The sequence below is a fragment of the Carcharodon carcharias genome, chromosome 7, assembly GCF_017639515.1.
Source record: "Carcharodon carcharias isolate sCarCar2 chromosome 7, sCarCar2.pri, whole genome shotgun sequence".
NCBI classification, from domain to species: Eukaryota; Metazoa; Chordata; class Chondrichthyes; order Lamniformes; family Lamnidae; genus Carcharodon; species Carcharodon carcharias.
In genome coordinates this window covers 33,779,526-33,801,184 of record NC_054473.1, presented here as the reverse complement: position 1 = coordinate 33,801,184, position 21,659 = coordinate 33,779,526, and the positions used below count along the sequence as shown (strand labels likewise).

The following is a 21,659-nucleotide window of genomic DNA, read 5'->3' as shown; positions in this document are numbered from 1 at the left end:
GATCAAACTGTGGCAAATCAAGGAGAGCAGAATGCTTCAGGGAGGTGATGGTGAGGTAGAGCTGAGTGTCATCAGCATACATATGGATCTGATGTGTTTTCAACTGTTCTACTGTCACATGATTGCTAAGGGATAGCTAGTAGATGATAAATATAAAGGGGCCAAGGATAGTTGTTGGGCATTCTAAAGGTAACATTGCAGGAGTGTGAACAGATGCCATTAAAGGCAATTCTCTGGCTACAGCTCAATAGATGAAAATGGAAAAAAGCAAGGACACTTCCACCCTGCTGGACAACAGAGAGGCATTGGGGAAGGATTGTGTGGTCAGCTACAGATAGCGAGAAGGGATTAAGGTAGCCTGGTCACAGTCACAAAGCATGCCTTTGTGACTCTGGTCAAGATTGTTTCAATAATCTGGCAGGGCCAGAAACCTGTTTGGAGCAATTCGAGCATGGGGTTATGGGAACAATTTGGGAGGTGACAATGCGTTCAAGGACTTTGGAGTGGAAGGGAATGTTGGAAAAGGTGGGTTGATAGCTTGCAAATTGAGTTTTGATAATAGAGGTGATGATGCAAGATTTGAAGAGAGGTATGTGGTTTGGATCGGGGAAGACAGTGTCCTAGGAGAAGGAACTGTTAACAACATCAGCTAGTGTGGGGCCTGGGAAGGGAAGTTACGTTGACATTAGGTTACCTTGACATGTGATGGTAATGCATTCAATGGCATTACCACCGCTGAATCTCCCACTATCAACATCCTAAGAACTACCATTGACTAGAAACTGAACTGGACTAGCCATATAAATACTGTGGCTACAAGAGCAGGTCAGAGGCTAGGAATTCAGCAAAGAGTAACTCACCTCCTGACTCCCCAAAGTCTGACCACCATCTGCAAGGCACAAGTCAGGAGTGTGATGGAATACTCTTCACTTGACTGGATGAGTTGCAGGTCCAACAACACCATAAAGAAGCTTGACACCATCCAGGACAAAGCAGCCCGCTTGATTGGCACTACATCCTCAAACATTCACTCCCTCCGCCACCAACATGCAGTGGCAGCAGTGTATACCATCTACAAGATGCTGTGCAGGAACTCACTAAGGCTCCTTGGACAGCACCTTCCAAACTCATGACCGCTACCATCTAGAAAGACAAGGACAGCAGATACATAGGAACACCACCACCTGGGAGTTCCCTCCTCCAAGCCACTCAGCATCCTGACTTGGAAATATATCACCATTCCTTTGCTGTCGCTGGGTCAAAATCCTGGAACTCCCTCCCTAACAGCACTGTAGGTGTACCTACACCACACGGACTGCAGTGGTTCAAGAAGGCAGCTCACCATCACCACCTCAAGGACAATTAGGGATGTTCAATAAATGCTGGTCTAGCCAGTGACACCTATACCCCATGAATGAATAAAAAACAATGTTGTCAATAGTTTGGACAGAATAGGATTGAGGAAGCAGAAGGTTGGGTCTCTTTACAGGATGTGCTGGGGAGTGCACGGCAGATGCGATAAGATATAGATTCTTGAAATCTGCTTGTCCTTATGCTAAACTAGGTGTGGTGCTACGGTACTGTATCGTTTTCCTCATCCATAGCAGCGGTGGACATAAACAATCAGCCATTTCTCAGAAAAAATAAGCTGGAATTATGACAAAATTGGGTGTTTAGTGTCATCTTGTCAGCTTGGAGTAGACCATCATCTGTGCCTCATTCCTGTTTTAGATGTTGCAGTGAGAACACAAGGTTCCTTGTGTTGTTATCCTCTTGTTATCTGGGTTTTAGAGCCCAATGTATTGCTGTTGGGGGCCTATTCACTCAAATATCCTTAAGGGATGAGAGGTTACGATGTTTGCAGACTATTGTGAGTATCCTGTATGCATCCCCTCCTTCCTTGGAGGGCTTAGCATTGCCCCATGGATGCATGAGGAACAACCCTTGAGCGACCCTTGAGATATGTTCCCATTTAGAAAGGACTTGGCAATTTTTAGCATTTCAAAGAAGCGCCAAGTGATCAGGGAACAGGAAACTTCGTAAATCGGGTGCTAAAGTCGGAAATTTGATGCAAATGGGAACTCAGTGCAGAGGGAGAAGAAGTGCTGGTTTTTATTATTTCTATCTCTGGTGGCTGGTAAGTGTTTTTTGTATCTCTCCAAGTTAAGAGACTGTGGCTTTCTATTACTTTACTAAATTAGTAACTAATTAACTAATCAAATAAATAAGGGTAGACAGACGTAGCAGGGCAGGCGGTGTACCATAACTGCAACATATGGGATTTGTGGAAAGATTGCAATCCTGGACAACCATATTGATGGTGAGTGCCTGCAGCTTGAGCATCTTTGGCTCAGAGTTGTTGAACTGGAGCCTGAGCTGCAGATATTGCAGGGGATCAGGGAGAGATAGAGTTACCTTGACACTTGGTTTCAGGAGGTTGTCACACTTCTTATATGAAGTGAACTTTGGAGTTGGTCAGTGTTCATGACAGGAGGGTGTGACTGAATATCAGACAGGTAGGGAGATCTGGGATGTAGCCTCAGTCTTTGACTTCGATCAACAGGTACGGGACATTTGCTACCTGTGTGAATGAGAACAATGATTGCTGGGTGGGTGGGAAAATTGACTATGGCACCATGGTGCAGCAAGTTATTGAAGTCAGAGTGACAAGGATGTGGTGGTGATAAAGGACAATGTGTGCCTTCACAGTAGAAGACACAAAATACATGCCAGAAATAGAGGACAACCAAAAGGCTAACAAGAGTGAGGAATGCAAAGTAATTAATATCAGCAGAGAAAAGGTATTGGAGAAACCTAAGGGCTAAAAGCTGATAAATTACCAGGATATGAAGGCCTATACAAGGGCTCTAAAAGAGGTAGCTGCAGAGATAGTAGATGTATTGGGATGATTTTTTCCAAAATTCTCTCTATTCCAGAACTGCCTCTGCAGATTAAAAGTTAGCAAATATAACACTGCTATTCAAGAAAGGAGGAAAAGAGAAAACAGGGGAATACATACCCCATTAGCCTGGCATTAGCTGTTGGGAAAATGTTGGAATCTATTCTTAAGGAAGTCTTAATGCACTTAGAAAATCATAGTATGGTCAGACAAAGTCAACATGGGAAGAATTTCCCCCCCGTTTGTGGGGGGGGGGGGGGGGGGGGGGGGGAAGAGTGCAGGAGTGGGCGCGTGCGGGTGTGCCCCCGATCGGCGCCCCCGATCGGGGGCATGCTGCCGTTTTACGTGGGCGGGCCAATTAAGGCCTGCCCAGTGTGATGTCCGCCAGGAAGCGCTATGCACTCCCTGTGCGGACGGTGGGGTGGAGGGGATTCCTTCAGCTGAGAGTGCACTCTTTCACGTGGTGCACTCCCGCGTGAAAGAGCGCACTGAGCTCTGTGAGGCTAAGTGCTGCCTCGGGGAGAACTGCGCCAAATTTAAAAATGGTGAAGGGGCAAAAATAAAATTCCCCTGACGTGTCCCCTCATGTGACACTGTCACATGAGTTGGGACATGTCCATCACTTTTAATCAAATATTTATTACATTTTTAAAAACCCTCATGAAACCTCATCCCGCCCGTAGTTGAGGTTTCATGCTTTTTCTGAAGCCCACCAGGACTCCCAGCCTGCCCGCCAACCTTAAGGTGGACATGTAGGTCCATTAATTATTTCAATTACTTTGTAAATGGCCTCAATAGGTTGTTGACAGGTAGGCGGGTGCACAGCTGATTCAGCTGCGCCCCCGCCGACCTGAAAATTGAAATGACACGGGGTGACGTCGGGAGTTCCACCCGATGTCATCCCGCATCATTTTACACGTTGGAGAGTAGGCCCTGCCCTCAGATCACTGACCTAAATATCCTGACCATGGTTTCATGAAAGGGAAATTGTATTAGACAGATTTATTAGCTTTTTGAGGATGTCACTTGTAGGGTAGATAAAAGGGAACCAGTAGATGTAGATTTGGAGTAAAAATACACTACCCGGGCCCAACATGATTAACAGCAGGAGTATCATGGAGTAATTTTCTGGGCAAGTTCAGGGCATTTAGCAAGTCTACAACAGCAGGGTCAGCATTGGAGGCATCCATGCAGGGTCCTGGGTAGTGTATTTCTTCCCATTGGAAGTTTAAATTTCACAAGCAAGTACCACAAGTGTGTATGCCGGGACTGCCTCTTGGTCCTGACATGCAAAAGCAGTGAGCTCCTCAAGTTTGCTACAAATTCAATCAGAAAATCTTGACATTAATCCCAACTCCATGAGTCCCTGTCTCATGTGTTAATGTTTTGTATGGCACCTTATTGAATGCTTTTGAAAATCCAAATCTACATCTTCTGGTTCCCTTTCATTCCTTTTATCTACCCTATCTTCTGATTAATAGCAGATGATGTATTAGGAAAGCATCAGGTTTTTACTTGAGAAGTAAACTTGCTGAACAGTTAACAATATGCTCTCTAACCACCACCCCAAACACCACCCAGCCTCCTATGCACCCATCCTCCATCAACACCCCAAACGTCCACCACATCAGCACCCCACTTGTAAATGACCCTATTCCACTGCTAATCCCTTCTATAATTAAAACAAATAATGTGTTCAGAGACCGAATGTATTTAGGAACAACTGTGTCTGCTTATAATCCATTGGGTAAACAAATAATAAAAAAATGCACTAAGAGACCTAATGCACCTTACCATTTATTTCATTTGATGTACTTCTCTTCAATGCTTGTCAAGACTTAAGGTTATATAAACTAATAAAAGCCATTAAAAGGCTTTGACAGATTAAAAATAGTTAAAATAAAACTTAAAAACCTCACCATAACAGTGCAAGCCTGCTGGACCTTATGGGATGTCATTGTGTTGCTGACATCAAAGGATGAGTGGTTTTGGTGCTTCTGCGCTTCACCAATACCGCTCATGGCTGCCATCAACGATGACTGTGCCCTCTGGCTAGGATGGGTAGTCTGTAGAGCTCCAGCACATAAAGGCAAGGCTACAGTTTTAATTGCAGTGCTGTGATCCCAGCTGATAATACTGGACAAGTCTGATCCCAGAGTGAAATCTGGCTTGGTAGATCCTAACATTATTTTGGAAACTGTGGAGGTCAGTTACTGAGCACATTCACAAGAGTCTGCCAGTATAAAACTTTCATTAAGCAAGAAAAAGTGAACTATATTACATTAGATAAGGTTGGAAAGGTTTCAGTACAGACACCAGAAAATGATTCAAAGTCGCACTATTCCTTTTATCCAAGCAATCCTTACAGACACACAACCTTGGTGAAGATTTACCACTGTCTCAACACCAAGGTTTCTTGCTTGGTTTAGATCAGCTTCAAACAATTTTCTACTGACGAACTTCTGAACATTCACTGGATGCTTTTCTTTAGATGGTATCTCTCCGAGACACCCAAAAATCGATACCTAAATACACTATTACTTCAACTTCAGAGCAAACACATGAGTTCCCTAAACTCAGTTCCCTAACAAGCTTGCAGGATTTCTTGTTAGAGAAATTAGACCTTCTGCTTGCACTTTCTGGTATACATACGCTGATTGCCCTTCTGTGTTTCCCTGTCTCTGTGTCTCTCTGGACCAATGTTGCCGGGCATCAGCACAGTGTTTTCAAACATTTTTAACTTCACTGAACTCCTAATCCATTGGTAACCCATCTCTTCACTTCAAGATTTGTAAAACCTCATTAAAAATGCATGTATATAAACAGGGCCCTAGACTTCATGGCACCCAGCTCACAAAATCCTCTAAACAAAACTAAACCATGGTTCACTTTTCTTAATACCCAAATACAAAATATAAATTAAACTTAAAGCTATACATTGTTCCTAACAGCGGTCAGCGGAGAGCCCCACAGTCTTGCTACTGACAAGATCTAGGCCAATATATTAGCATGGATTGGTTAACAGCCAAGAAACAGAGTAGGAATAAACAGGGCATTTTCAAGTTGGCAGGCTGTAACTAGAGTGCCCCAAGGATCAGTGCTGGGGCTTCAGCTGTGTACAATCTATATTAATAACATGCACGAAGAGGCTGAGAGTAACGTATCCAAGTTTGCTGACGGTACAAAGTTAGATGGGGATGTAAGCTGTTAGGAGGACACAAAAAGGATGCAAAGGTATATAGGAAAGTTTAGTAAGTGTGCAACGAGGTGGCAGATGGAGAATAATGTGGGGAAGTGTGACTTTCACTTTGCTGGTAAGAATAGAAAAACTTGTTAAGAAGCCTGACATTTCTGAATGTTGATGTTCATGTTCAGTGGAACTTGAGTGTGCTTGTACAAGAAACATGATGTCAATGCATGTACAGTAAGCAATTAGGAAAGCAAATTGCATGTTGGCCTTTTATTGTAAGGTGATTAGAGTACAGGAATAAGGAAGTCTTACTATTATTGTACAGGGCTTTGCTGAGAGCACATCTTGAGTACTCTGCACAGTTTTGGACTTTGTATCTATGAAAGGATATACTTGCCTTACAGGTGGTCTAGCGCAGGATCACCAGGTTGGTACCTGGGATGAGTGAATTTGTTCTCTGATGAGAGGCTAAGTAAATTGGACCTGTACACTTTGGAGTTTAGAAGAATAAAAGGTAACCTTATTGAAACCCACAAGATTCTGAAGGGGCTTAACAGGGCAGACACTGAGAGGTTGTTTCCCCTGGCTGGGGAATCTAGAACTAGCTTTAGAATAAGGGATGATCATTTAGGACTGAGATAAGAAATTTCTTCACTGAGGGTGGTGAATATTAGAATTTTCTACCCCAGGAGGCAGTGGATGCTCCATTGTTGATTATATTTAAAATTGAAATTTATAGAGTTTTGGTCTCTCAGAGAATCGAGGGATTTGAGAGGCTGGTAGGAAAGTGGAGTTGAGGTAGAGGATGAGCCGTGATCATACTGTATGGCACAGCAGGCTTGGGGGATTGAATGGTCTATTCCTCTTATTTCTTGTGTTCTTAAATAGGATGGAACATCGTCTACCAGGATTTTCAATCTAGTAGGATGCAGCATTCTTTTCCCTACCTCGATTTCAGAATGCAAGCTTGATGCCGTTCAAAGTCTTTATTTCCAGAGGCATTCTGAGGGCAGGCACAGAATGTAATTTGGATGAACACTTGATTGTTTACCACTAAAGCTGGCTACTAGATATCATCACTGACCAAACCAGTTGAAACACAAGACATAGCAGACAAACTGTGCCTATGTTACATGTTGGATGAACTAACATGGGTTAATAACCTACTAGACCTTTTTCTTGTCAACTTACTTTTGTTTCAGACATGTCTCTCTGTGTTAGCATTGATAGGAATGGCCACCACACAATTGATATGAATATAAAAATGTTGTCTTCATCTTGAGGGCATCTTATCATTATGTAGTATAGTACATGCTGAGTACAGATCTAGCAGCCCAACTGGCAGCTCGACATCAGTAGCAGAATTATATACTGCCATAATCTTTAACCTCATGGCATGGCATTTCCCCACTTCTTGAGCAATCAAGCCAGTTGATGAATTCTGGCTCAAAGAGGGTGAAGCACCATGCATTCCTTAGAACGTAGCACTGCCTAGTGAAGATAATGGGAGTGACTGCTGTCATGGCAGACCTGTGATGCAAAATCAAAATACTGCAGGTGCTGAAAAATTGAAATAAAAACTGCTGGAAATACTCAACAGGTCAGGCAGCATATGTGAAGAGAGAATGAGTTAATGGTTCAGGTTGTTAGGAGTTGGTGTTTCCTGTAAGGGAAAGGAGGAATGATACTAATACCAAGCTTCACTGATTGAATATAAAATTAAGTCAACTCGCAGGGGCTTCAATTTTCCTTTATGGAGCAGATCTTTAATTTCATCTCCAGTGTTTATCTACCAAGAATACAGGGTTGTGTGTATAAAAACCAAAAGCATCAGGGTATAGCTAAAGATAAGTAGCCATGCGACCAATGGATTGGGTCAAAGCACTGTAGTCCACCACATCTAGTAGAGAACAGCAGTAAACAATTGAACAGTTTTTTCTAGCATGATTAATGGCAGTTTTCTATATTTTTGGTTTATTGTTTTTCATGCAACAACTTGGGGTCTGCTCTGCCAGTTATTGTGTGAAACCTCTGGACCTCTGACATCTGGCTTTCCTGATGCTGACAGGATGTGGTGTGGTAATTGTGTGATGTGGCACAGCCTCTTCGTGAAAGATTCTACCAAAGCACTTTTGATCTGGCATCTCAGGAAAGTCATCTAGCATGTGTATGTATCCAGCTTTAAATACATGAATGCAGCTTACAAAAGTAATCACTGGTGCTAAGCATGTGTGTCTGCCCATATTGAGTTTTCAGATGTACGTTACACTTTGTGGATCTGACAGTGAAAGCCAAACACTTGAACTCCACTCTAAATAATGTCTAGCCTATTCCTTCTGAGACCTCAGTGGCTAGAATGTTTATAATTTCCTCGCAGTTGCAGTAAACCACTTCAGTATATTGATTCTCTTTTTTTTAACTTGAGGCTAGCTGCTTCAGCAAAGAGCAGATCTTCTGTTGAGATTTTTGAGACTATATTTCCATGGAAAGGAGTCAAGTTGATTTAAGCTTCAGTTTAAAAATCGACAGGGAAGAAGATGTGAGTACGGTTATGGTTTTCAGTTTTTTAAATAGAAGATTGCATGGGCTGTTGAGATTAGAAATGCTGAAGGACATTTATAGGTTGCCCTACGTCAAGTAGGATGAACTGATGTAATCAAGCATGGACTGTTAGAAAATCAAGTTGTGCTGATAACTGTGGCTCTAAATGTTCACCTGACTCTGAAATAAAGTAATTTATCAATTTGTACCAGACTTTGTTTTGCTCAATATTTTCACTTCTGCCTCTGGAAAGGTCGGAGAAGTATGGGTACTGTTGCACCCCTAGAGATGCGTTGTCAAAGAACAGTGAAAGACACCTTCCATTTAAACAAACAAAATGCTCACTGATAATGGGAGTGATTGATGTTTTTGCAATCCACAAAATATTGCAGATGCTGAAAAATTGAAATTAACACAGAAAATGCAGCAAATACTAAACAGGTCAGGCTGCATCTGTAGAGAGGGAAACAGAGTTAACATTTCAGGTTGTTACGAGTTGGCGTTTCCTTTAAGGAAATGGAGAAATGACACTAATGTCAACCATCAGTGGTTGAATATAGAATTAGGTGCAGTGGCTTCATTTTTACTTCATTATGGAGCAGATCGTTCATTTCATCTCCAATATCAATGACAACCAGGAATCTGCTCTTGCAGCCAAATATCCTCCACTTCAGTAATGTCACTGTGTTTGCTTCAGTTGAATTCTGTTCTAGTTGAATCCCTGGACTGGTAAGAATCAAGGAGCGTGCTCTTGAGCTTATTCTGCCATTCAGTTAAATCATGGCTGATCTTTGCCTCAACTTCGTTTCCATGCCTTTTTACTATATACCGTGATACCTTTGGCCAGTGGGTCATAACCTTAAATGTCAACTCCACAGATGCTGCCTTTCAGCATTTTCTGTTATGACTTTTTTTTTATTCATGAGATGTGGGTGTCGCTGGGCAAGCATTTATTGCCCATTCTGAATTGCCCTTGCTTAGAGAGCCTGGAGTCTCAGACCAGGTAAGGACAACAGATTTCCTTCCCTAAAGGACATTAGTGACAACAATCAACAGTGGTTTCATGGTCATCATTAGACTTTTAATTCCAGATTTTTATTGAACTCAAATTCTGTGGCGAGATTTGAACCCCAGAGCATTACCCTGGGTCTCTGGATTACTAGTCCAGCGGCGACAACACTCCGCCATTGCCTCCCCTCTGAATTTCTCTTTTATATAATTGAAGTCCTTTGTCTCTAATACTGTTGTAGTGAAGCTCCTCTGAACTTTCTGTAAGGCCTTGACATCCTTCCAGAAATTGGTGCCCAGAATTGGACATAGGCCCCAGCTGAAGTCTTAATAACTGTTTGTAAACATTGAGCATAACTTCCTTACTTTTGCACTTCATGCTTCTATTTATAAAGCCAAGGATCTTGCATGCCTTTTTAACAGCCTACTCAATTTGGCCTGCCACCTTCAAAGACTTGTGTATGTATCCTCCATGTCTCCCTGTTCCTGTACCACTTTTAAAATTGTATAATTTAGTTTATATCACTTTTCTCATTCTTAATGAAATGAATCACTTTGCACCTCTCTATATTAAATTTCATTTGCCACGTGCCTTCCCTTTCACCAGTCTATGTCCTTCTGAAGTCAGTTAGTATCCTCCTCACAGTTCCTATGAGTTTCCTGTCATCTGCAGACCTTGAAATTATGCCATGTATACCCAAATCCAGGCCACTCATATGTAATCAAAAAGAATGGTCGTCTCAAAAATGATCCATGGGCAGCACCACTGTGCACGTCATCTCTCCAATCTGAAAAGCCAACATTTGTCACTGCTCTCTGCTTTCTTTCCCTTTTTCAAATTCTTATCCATGTATCCACACCCCTTTAATCCAATGGACTTCAATTTTGTTAATAAGTCTATTTTGTGATACCTTATCAAACGCCTTTTGAAAGTCCATGTATCCTTATCAACCCACAATCAAATTAGTCAAACGTAATTTGTTTTTGACAAATTCATGGTGGCTTTCATTTATTAGCCCATATTTTTCAATTAATTTTGTCCTGTTTTAGTGCATGTAAAACTTTTCTCCACCACCAATGTTCGGCTGGCTGGCCTATTGTTGCTGGGCTTACCCTTCCTTTTTTGACCAGGGATATAACATTTGCAATCCTTTGGTGGTAGTACTTTTTGCAAGCAGGATTGGAAGATTGTGTTGAAAGCCTCTGCAACTTCAACCATTATATCCTCAGAAACCCTGGGTGCAGCCTGACCAGATCCGGGCGACTTTTCTACTTTATAGAGTAAAAAGCTAAGACCCTGCTACAGATACCTGGTTAACACCACTTACTACATTCTGCTAACGACAGGACTTTCCCTGTATCCCTAATTTGTCTGATACCTTCCAACCCATGCCACAAGTCTTCAGTTCATGTGCTTTCCACCTTATCTAATGCTTTCATAAGAATACCAGAATGACTAAGGTTCAGAAGTCTGCACAATTAAGTTGCATATTGATCTCAACTCCTTTGAGGAAGTGACAACTCCAGTGAACTGTGGTAAATCTATGATGTGGTGTACCTCAACTTCCAAAAAGTTGCACAAGGAAAAGCCTAATGATTACTTTCAAAGCTGTAGGGAATTGGGGTAAACCCTAGGAATGGATAAGGAACTGGTTGAAGCATAGGAAACAATGAGTATGTGTTCAAGTTATGTCAGATTGTGGAATAATGATGAGTGCCTCGGGGCTCAGTACTGGAACGACTGCTGTTTCTAATTTAAGTAATCATCTTTGATTTAGAAGTTCAATGCAAAGTGGTTACATTTGTAGATGATACTAAACTAGGGACAGTGAAAGTAGTTTAGAGATTACAGAATGAGTTGGACAAGATATATAAATGAATGGAGCAATGGTGGATAAAATTTAATGCGAAGTACTACAGATAAGAACAAAAAATAAACTGCCAACACATCATGAATAGTGTTCAAAAAACTACCAATGCACAGCAAGAATCAACAAAACCAGTAGGATGGTAAGCTACATTGCCAAAATAATAAAATATAAGTTAGAACTTCATAATGATCTATTGAGATTGCAGTTTGCATCCAGTTCTGGTCACAAAGGAATTAGAGTTTCAAGATGCTGGGGCAGTGCAGGGAAACGACTGCTCCCCAAATAGCTGGAAATGACAGCTATTGAATGTAAGTGCCAATATGGTTTATCTTTTTCTATTTCTAAACTAGTAACATTTGCTGAATGCGGCAATGCCAAGCCCCAGGATGTCAGGTCAGGTCCATCTTCCAAACCTACAACCTCTAACACTTGGAGGGACAAGGACAGCAGATACATAGGAACACCACTGCTTCCAAGTTCCCCTACAAGCCATACAACACCCTCACTTGAAATTATATAGCTGTTATTTCACTGTTGCTGGGTCAAAAATTTGGAACTCCCTCCCTAACACCACTGTGGGTGTACCTACACCTGATGGACTGCAGCAGTTCAAGAAGGTGGCTCACCACCACCTTCAAGGGCAATTTGGGATGGGCAACAATGCTAGCCTTGCCAGCGATGCGTACATCCCAGAATGAATCTGTTTTTTAAAAAAAAATATGGAGATAGGCCTGTGGAATAGCACAGAACCACATTTTCCTTGAAAACATCTCGAGGAGCACCATTATCATTTAAGCAGCCAACGGAACATGTGGTGGATGCAAGGCTGCTCTGACACTTGCTTTCAGATTTATGCCGACATGTTGTGTTTTCTTCTCCTTCGTTTTTGCCTGTTGGTACTTAGCTTGCTCAATGTTTAGACTTGACAAAGACTTCTAATAAGTTGGCATGCCTTCTAAACTATTCCAAAGGTTTTCAAAAATTTCCCTATTTTTGATATCCTTTAATTGACCCCCTTCTCTTTAAATTTCATGTCCTTGTAATATCCCCTTTGACTAGTAATGTGCTTTCTGCCCCTGTCCAAGTTTGCAGTGTGTCATTGAGCTAACCTGAGAAAAGTCGGTGCAGATGGCACCCCTTTATTTGACTCTGTGTACAAGCTGCTCAAAACCATTCCAGGCTAAATGGTGCCAGTGTCTGAAAACCAAAGCTTTTCCTTTCTCTGTGTGATCAGGCTTCAAATTCAGCCGAGGCTTTCCTTACATGAAACTCCTCAGTTCAGTCTTCAATGGTCATGAGCTAACAAACTGAAAACTCTGGCCATGTTTAGCACTGAACTAAAAAAAATGATATTTAACTTTTGTTTTCAGATTACTTTTATAATTTTGGATGGAAGGACTATGGTGTGGCTTCTCTCACCACTATCCTTGACATGGTCAAAGTTATGGCTTTTGCCCTACAAGAAGGAAAAGTGGCTATTCACTGTCATGCTGGACTTGGAAGGACAGGTAAACCAGTACCCTTCTAGTAGATTATTTTTCTGTAGGTGTTTGTGGTTTTCTTCTGGATTTCAGGAAAAAACTAAATACTTATTTGATTAATTGTATCATTTCCCAAATAATATCAATGTTCACAATAAGAGTATTTATAACTTAAGCTGAGTTGATTATGTACATGTGTTAATTAATTTAACAAGGAAAGCAAGATTAGACAGTGTATTGATATGCTGCAACTGCAGAATTGTGGGAGTTTATGGAGGGCTTTGTGATTCTGGGCAACTATATCTGCTGTAAATGAGTCCGTCTTGAGCAACTTCAGCTCAGATTTGTTGACCTGGAGTCTGAGGTGCAGTTATTGGAGGGGATGTATCAAGGAGGGGATGAGCTACCTGGACACTTAGAATCAGGAGGCACTCACATCCCTTGGGTTGGGAAATGGTACAGGCTTGATAGGTAGGTGGTCATGGACAGAAGGATGTGGCTGCAAGTTAGGTAGTTAATGGGTACCTCTTGTGCAGTGCTGGAGGAGCTTCTGCCTTTGTCCTTATGCAACAGGTATGAGGTTCTTGCTGCCTGTTTGGATGAGGGCAAAGTCTTCAGGTTAGATAAGCAAACTGACCATGGCATTGTTGTCCAGGAGGGCATTCAAGTGGGGGACTGTAAAGGAATGTGATAGTGGTGAGGTCAGAGGGATAGGTACTGTTCTCTGCAGTCATGACCAGGAGTTTGAAAGCTTGGGTTTGCCTGCCTGGTGCCTGAGTCAAGGTGATCTAACATACACATACGTAGGAACAAGAGTTAGGCCATTTAGCCTCTCAAGCCTCTCCACAATTCAGTGTCACTGCTGATCTGCAAACTAACTCCATATTCACCTTGGCCCCATATCCTTTAATACCTTTGGTTAACAAAAATATGTCAATTTAATAATTGGTCTAGCATCGATTGTCATCTACAGAAGAGTTCCAAACTTCCATAGAAAATGCTAGAAAACTCAGCAGGTGTGGCGGTATCTGTGGAGAGACAAAAAGCGTTAACGTTTCGAGTCCGTATGACACTCCTTGAGAGATGCTTTATCCCACAACTGTAACTTTATCTGGCATGCCTCTAGTAATAAAACCAAAAATATCTAGCTTTTTTTCCTGTACCGTATATTTGAGTCAAAAGATATTTAATTATGAATAATATTGTTTAACTTTGAAATTCCTTTGTATTTCCTTAGGAGTCTTAATAGCTTGCTACCTAGTCTTTGCAACAAGGATGAGTGCAGACCAAGCAATACTGTTTGTTCGTGCCAAAAGGCCAAATGCAATTCAGACCCGTGGGCAGTTGTTGTGTGTCCGGGAATTTTCCCAGTTCCTGATTCCATTACGAAATGTATTTTCCTGCTGTGACCCAAGAGCTCACGCTGTTACAGTTTCTCAATATCTCATTCGCCAGCGCCATCTGCTGCACGGATATGAAGCACGGCAACTCAGACATGTCCCAAAAATAGTTCATCTGACTTGCAACTTGTTGCTAGACTTTGCAGAAAACAGGCAACTGATTGAAGAAGGGAATATAGAAATCCCAGATCTTTCAGCAGAAATTGAAAAGACGGTATCACAGTTGGGTGTCGTGCAACTCGATAAAGAATTTGACACCCAAGGCTTTGATATGGGAGACCATTTTGAGCCCACTACAACTGAATTTATTCCTAATGATTCAGTATTGGTGAATGAGCAAGAATTCGACCCCCTTTGGAAACGGCGTAATGCAGACTTCCTTCAGCCCTTGTCCCACTTGAAAAAGCGCCTCAGCTACAGTGAGTCAGATCTTCAGAGAGCTGACCTCTTCTTAGAACAAAGTGAGACACCTTTTACAGCACCAACACAGGTTGCTTTCTCTGGCAAGTTCCACCAGCAAAGTTTGTCTCAGCTCAATCTCAGACAGCCCAGTCCAATTCCAATGGACACTAACCAGCTCAGCCCATCTGTTCCAAAAGTACCAGAGTTTTGCCTTATTAAACAAAATCCATCAATTACCTTTAAACCTAGTCTCTGGGAATGTCAGAAATCTTGCAATGCAAATGACCAAAAAGTGGTATCTCCTCTTTTTATAAGGAGAAAACTATCAAAAGAGATCCATCGAACACTTTCCTTAAGATCATCAACTACAGTTGCTGCACTAAAATATTTTATCTCTGAAGCCCCCAATACAATTATCACTCCTCATGGTACTGGTAATATTAATGAGGAAGAATGTACCAGGGTTAGTGCCACTAGTAAACAGAATTCCAGAGCTGCTAAGGAAAATCTTTTCACTCCGCCACTGTATAAAAAATCTACAGATAAAGCTTCTGTAAATCACAAAAAAGTGTTTGTGTTTGGAGATGAAGAAAGAAAAGCTAACTGGTCAGCTGAAGATATTCCATGCATCAGTATACAATCAGATTTGAGCGTTGAAGGAAGGAGATTGGCAGCAGGAAAAGCCATGGCATTTTGCATGGACTTTAATGAAGATCTCATGGATAAAGTTGAAATGTGGCAGGTGAGTTATTCTGCAATATATTTATGGTGTGTAACTTAAATGATGTAATTAACATTTGTGATAAAACTATATTTGCTGAAATTTCTGTGATCAATTCCCATCTTTCACCTGTCCCATATCTGTCCTACAATATGCTCTTTCCCAGGTTTACAAATCTCAACTTGACCCTTCAACTCAAAAACTGTCTCTCTCCTACTTTTCTCTGTCATACTAGTCTTTGCTCTATGGCAGCCAAAAGGACACCTCACAGTAATGTCAAGTCCAGGATTCACTCATTTTAACCAATATTGGCCCTTCACAAAACCGCACGACCTACCTGCCTCTGCAGCATCCTGATGGTGTAAAGATCCATTTCTGTTTATTTTTATCAGCCGCTGTTAACTTCACAGTTTAGGGGACATTTGAAATAGTAGTTTATGGGAAGTATGTAACCCATTGATCCTTCAAGATTATGGTTTATGATTTCCAATTTCACTCCATTACAGGAAAACATTGTTGCATACATTGCAGAAGGGAAAAAAATATCCGCACATGCAGGTTGTGAAGACTGTTTTTACACATTGTTAATTGTGTCTCTTGTGTGTGATTGCTGTTTTAAAAAAAGTCACGACAAGTCAAAAACCAAGACCAAGTAACATGAGTTCTCTTGCAAAAATGACCACAAACATCTTTAATGCTGTCACATTTCTCTAGATTTAACTTATTTTCAGGTACAATCTGGAAAAAAAAACATTTATACAATTCTTGTCCAAGCAAGGAGAACTCAGTTGATATTGTTAATGTTTTTGTTTATTCTTTTTCTTCCTCTTGATGTTAGTATGGAAGCTGTAAATGTACTGTTGCTGTTTTTGCTAGAAATTCATCAGATGGATTTCCGCAGTCTTCATACGGAGGAATATCTATCCTAGGGAATTAAACACACTTTCAATTTGAGTGCTAGTGTTAGCATTAATCCTTAACACAGTTCGGTGAGATTTGGATGAATCCACTAATTCGAGTGGCATGCTAAACAGTCTGACGATGGGAATTTATTGAGATTGGGAATTCACTGGTAAATAGTGAGTGAGTAGTACAGAAGCTATGTTTTCAACAAACTGAAATATCACCTAGCTTTCTAACCTTAACAAGCTACAAGCCAGGGACAGTTAATAGTCAGTCAACCTTCCTCGGTCTTAATTATTGTGACTTAAAGTTGGTTGACCAGTTGTAACTGGTGTTTTTTGAAGTTATGTATTATATCATGTGTTTTATGCTAAATAATGATTTTTAATCCACTGGCTGGAAGCATGAACATTTAAAAATAGACTTTTTAAAACACAGACGTAAGTGACTTGGACTCTCAGCGTTACAGTACATTCTACATTCAAGCCCCATTAAGATGGAGACAACACGTGTGCAAAAACCCATCAAAGATGATGAGCTCAGAGGAATGTCAATGAACCATATTTCCTATTCCATTAACACAATGTACAGATACTCAACTGAGTGGACACAAGCCATCATACCTAATCAATTGAACCATAGGACCCTGGCTAAGAGGGGGAATTCCCAGACCTGACCTAATGAAATTGCAATTGGAATACACAATCATGTTTGAATTACTGATCAGTTAGAGAGGGTAGTCACATGACAAACCAACCCTTTGTATGTTATAGGCACAAGTTTTCTTAACAGAACTGCAGACAAGCAGCTGAGACAGATCCCTCCATCTCCCCTCTCTCTCTCTCTCTCTCTTTCTCCAAACAGCTTGCAAGCTTTTGGTCCCTGTCTGTTATTGTTTGACTGTCTCCAAATGCAGCAGACAGAGATTTTAAAGAGAGAGCTTAACTCCATAGCTATGTCTCCAGGAGGATAGATAGATCATCCATCTGCAGTTTTAAACTGCCTTGACAGTGAAAGCCGTAAGACCACCAGATTCAGCCTGAAGTTAGCTAAGTCACCAAACTACAGACTCTGGATTCTTTTTAACTTTTATGCACTCCAATTTGGTTAACCTATCCTTCCCCATTCCGTAATCTGCATTTGTGTGTGCGCGCACATGTGTGTGTGTCTACAAAAGTTGGTACATATTTTATTATTTTACTTAAATCGGTTTAAGTATAATAAAGCTAACCTCTTTCTTTGCTAAACTCAAGAAAACCTGTCCTATTGGTTCTTTTATGATCCCAGCATGTAAAGAACAAAGCAGTCACTGAATTGGCAAGTATATCCTTTTCAAACAAACAACCTGTTGCAGTCAAATGAGGAGAGGGCAAAGAGGGGGAGCCATTCGACCCTTCCTCACCTGGTTGTAACAGGTTCGTGACCTTTTTTGTTCTGAGGTCCTCCCTTGCACCACCTCCACCTGTGTTATAAAAATTCCACAGGTCTCCTGTGATAGAACACAAGTATTGATTCTCCATAAACATTAGATATACAATTAAACATATATATGTGATGCTTAGCAACATTTCTCTCAAGATGTGGAAATATCTTTGAACTTACATGCATGTCAAGGTCAATGTTCATCTTGACTTGGTACTTTCTTGTCGAAGTGCAACTACATATTTCTGTCTATTAATAGCAACTCTAGGCTCATGTATGTTCTACACACAGAAGTAACATTTCCATTATCCCCTGCCCATAGCTTCAAGTTAGGTTTGCTTTTCGAGCTGTTTTAGGGTCCTGTTATTGCCAGGTTTCCCTCTTGAGAGGGATCAATTCTGTCGGCTGTTCCCAATACCTGCTTTCCTCTTTCTGGGGCACCCTGCTGCCTTGAACTGTTGCTTAAATAGTTCCCATCTAAATGTTTCATTTGGCTACAAGTTCTGAGTTTGTTGCTCTATAGTTTTAATATCCAGAGATCTCTTTCTTTTGAAGCTTCTATCCCACACATGCCACTAATTCAAACAGAACAGTTGGCTTGTGCCATCCAGAAGCACGGATGATGGGAGCAGCATTTGGAGACAGTGAGAATAAATCAAACACCATGAGTTTATTATTGAACCTAAACAAAAATGTATTAAAATATCAGCAGTTTACTTTTAATGTTGAACTTTGTAAATTAATTGCTGGTTCATGAGAGAGGGGTGAGTCGGAGGTGGGAAGGAGATCACGGAGAAAATTTGAAGGCAAATTTCAGAGTGGTGGAAGAACTGCAAAATAATGCTAGTAAGGTACTTCAATTATCCTAACATTGACTGGGAAAAGTATGCTTCCAGCCCAATGAGGAAGGAATTAGATCTGGATTTAGTCTGGGGAATGAGTTGGAACGAGTGGAGCATTTTTGAGGAGGAGGGCTGTCAGGAAACAGTGATCACAATAGAATAGACTTGAGAGTAGTTATGGAAAAGAAGGAACAATCGTATGAAAACACTCCACTGGAGGAGAGTTAATTTCAGTGAGTTGAAAAGGGATCTGGTCAAGGCGATTGGAATCAAAGATTGACTGGTGTTACAGTCCCTGTAGAGACTGATAACTTTTGAAATGATATTTCAATTTCCAGTGACCAGCTGAAAATATCTCAATGAGATTTCAAGTTTTCAGATACTCTTAGTTTGTCTAAACACTGTTTAGTAAGGCAACGTATACTCTAAACTACAGAAAAGATTCCCTTAGTTAGCTATAAAAATGACCAAAAACATCCCTCTGCAAATATAGTTTATCCTCTTCTTAAAGTGGACACATTTTTCTCTAGGAACGAGTCCAAAGCTATTCTCAGTACCAATGCCTTGCTTCCTTCTTCCTTTTCTAGCTAGATAACATCTAATCCCCAATCTGACTTTCAAGGTAAGGGTTACCCTGGAGATTCCTCCCTCTAGCCAAATCGAAGTGAATCTTCCAGCGTTGTTTAAACCCTTGTGAACTTTATCACTTCAATCTGAGTACGATCTCCCAACTTAATTTCTGTGGTGAACAATAGAGAATGACTACCTCTATCTCCCTGCTCTACCACTCTGTGTGTGTGTGTGTCTCTCACTCTCTCTCACTCTCTCTCACTCTCTCTCACTCTCTCTCACTCTCTCTCACTCTCTCTCACTCTGTGTCTCTCTCTCTCTGTGTCTCTCTCTCTCTGTGTCTCTCTCTCTCTGTGTCTCTCTCTCTCTGTGTCTCTCTCTCCGTCCGTCTCTCTCTCTCTGTGTCTCTCTCTCCGTCCGTCTCTCTCTCTCTGTGTCTCTCTCTCCGTCCGTCTCTCTCTCCGTCCGTCTCTCTCTCCGTCCGTCTCTCTCTCCGTCCGTCTCTCTCTCCGTCCGTCTCTCTCTCCGTCCGTCTCTCTCTCCGTCCGTCTCTCTCTCCGTCCATCTCTCTCTCTCCGTCCGTCCGTCCCTCTCTCCGTCCGTCCCTCTTTCCGTCCGTCCGTCCCTCTCTCCGCCGGCCCGCCCGTCCCTGTCTCCGCCGGCCCGCCCGTCCCTGTCTCCGCCGGCCCGCCCGTCCCTGTCTCCGCCGGCCCGCCCGTCCCTGTCTCCGCCGGCCCGCCCGTCCCTGTCTCCGCCGGCCCGCCCGTCCCTGTCTCCGCCGGCCCGCCCGTCCCTGTCTCCGCCGGTCCCTGTCTCCGCCGGTCCCTGTCTCCGCCGGTCCCTGTCTCCGCCGGTCCCTGTCTCCGCCGGTCCCTGTCTCCGCCGGTCCCTGTCTCCGCCGGTCCCTGTCTCCGCCGGTCCCTGTCTCCGCCGGTCCCTGTCTCCGCCGGTCCCTGTCTCCGCCGGTCCCTCTCTCCGCCGGTCCCTCTCTCCGCCGGTCCCTCTCTCCGCCGGTCCCTCTCTCCGCCGGTCCCTCTCTCCGCCGGTCCCTCTCTCCGCCGGTCCCTCTCTCCGCCGGTCCCTCTCTCCGCCGGTCCCTCTCTCCGCCGGTCCCTCTCTCCGCCCGCCCCTCTCTCCGCCGGTCCCTCTCTCCGCCGGTCCCTCTCTCCGCCCGCCCCTCTCTCCGCCCGCCCCTCTCTCCGCCCGCCCCTCTCTCCGCCCGCCCCTCTCTCCGCCCGCCCCTCTCTCCGCCCGCCCCTCTCTCCGCCCGCCCCTCTCTCGCCCGCCCCTCTCTCCGCCCGCCCCTCTCTCCGCCCCGCCCCTCTCTCCGCCCGCCCCTCTCTCCGCCCGCCCCTCTCTCCGCCCGCCCCTCTCTCCGCCCGCCCCTCTCTCCGCCCGCCCCTCTCTCCGCCCGCCCCTCTCTCCGCCCGCCCCTCTCTCCGCGCCCGCCCCTCTCTCCCGCCCGCCCCTCTCTCCGCCCGCCCCTCTCTCCGCCCGCCCCTCTCTCTCCGCCCGCCCCTCTCTCCGCCCGCCCCTCTCTTCCGCCCGCCCCTCTCTCCGCCCGCCCCTCTCTCCGCCCGCCCCTCTCTCCGCCCGCCCCTCTCTCCGCCCGCCCCTCTCTCCCGCCCGCCCCTCTCTCCGCCCGCCCCTCTCTCCGCCCGCCCCTCTCTCCGCCCGCCCCTCTCTCCGCCCGCCCCTCTCTCCGCCCGCCCCTCTCTCCGCCCGCCCCTCTCTCCGCCCGCCCCTCTCTCCGCCCGCCCCTCTCTCCGCCCGCCCTCTCTCCGCCCGCCCCTCTCTCCGCCCGCCCCTCTCTCCGCCCGCCCCTCTCTCCGCCCGCCCCTCTCTCCGCCCGCCCCTCTCTCCGCCCGCCCCTCTCTCCGCCCGCCCCTCTCTCCGCCCGCCCCTCTCTCCGCCCCGCCCCTCTCTCCGCCCGCCCCTCTCTCCGCCCGCCCCTCTCTCCGCCCGCCCCTCTCTCCGCCCGCCCCTCTCTCCGCCCGCCCCCTCTCTCCGCCCGCCCCTCTCTCCGCCCGCCCCTCTCTCCGCCCGCCCCTCTCTCCGCCCGCCCGCCCCGCCCGCCCGCCCCTCTCTCCGCCCGCCCCTCTCTCCGCCCGCCCCTCTCTCCGCCCGCCCCTCTCTCCGCCCGCCCCTCTCTCCGCCCGCCCCTCTCTCCGCCCGCCCCTCTCTCCGCCCGCCCCTCTCTCCGCCCGCCCCTCTCTCCGCCCGCCCCTCTCTCCGCCCGCCCCTCTCTCCGCCCGCCCCTCTCTCCGCCCGCCCCTCTCTCCGCCCGCCCCTCTCTCCGCCCCTCTCTCCGCCCGCCCGCCCGCCCCTCTCTCCGCCCGCCCGCCCGCCCCTCTCTCCGCCCGCCCGCCCGCCCCTCTCTCCGCCCGCCCGCCCGCCCCTCTCTCCGCC

At 44.7% G+C, this 21,659-nt stretch overlaps 1 protein-coding gene across 6 annotated transcripts in view; it reads left to right on the top strand.

Annotated features, from left to right (window-relative positions):
- ptpdc1a (protein tyrosine phosphatase domain containing 1a) overlaps positions 1–21,659 on the top strand; it is a 153,769-nt gene that overhangs the window by 107,270 nt on the left and 24,840 nt on the right. For 5 of the 6 annotated variants that reach the window (XM_041192411.1, XM_041192414.1, XM_041192412.1 and 2 more), the window contains 2 exons: positions 12,880–13,017; positions 14,228–15,534. In XM_041192411.1, coding sequence (XP_041048345.1) covers positions 12,880–13,017; positions 14,228–15,534 — 1,445 coding nt within the window. Of the gene's footprint in view, positions 1–8,104; positions 8,257–12,879; positions 13,018–14,227; positions 15,535–21,659 lie in introns of all 6 variants that reach the window. The other variant, XM_041192417.1, reaches the window with a different exon arrangement.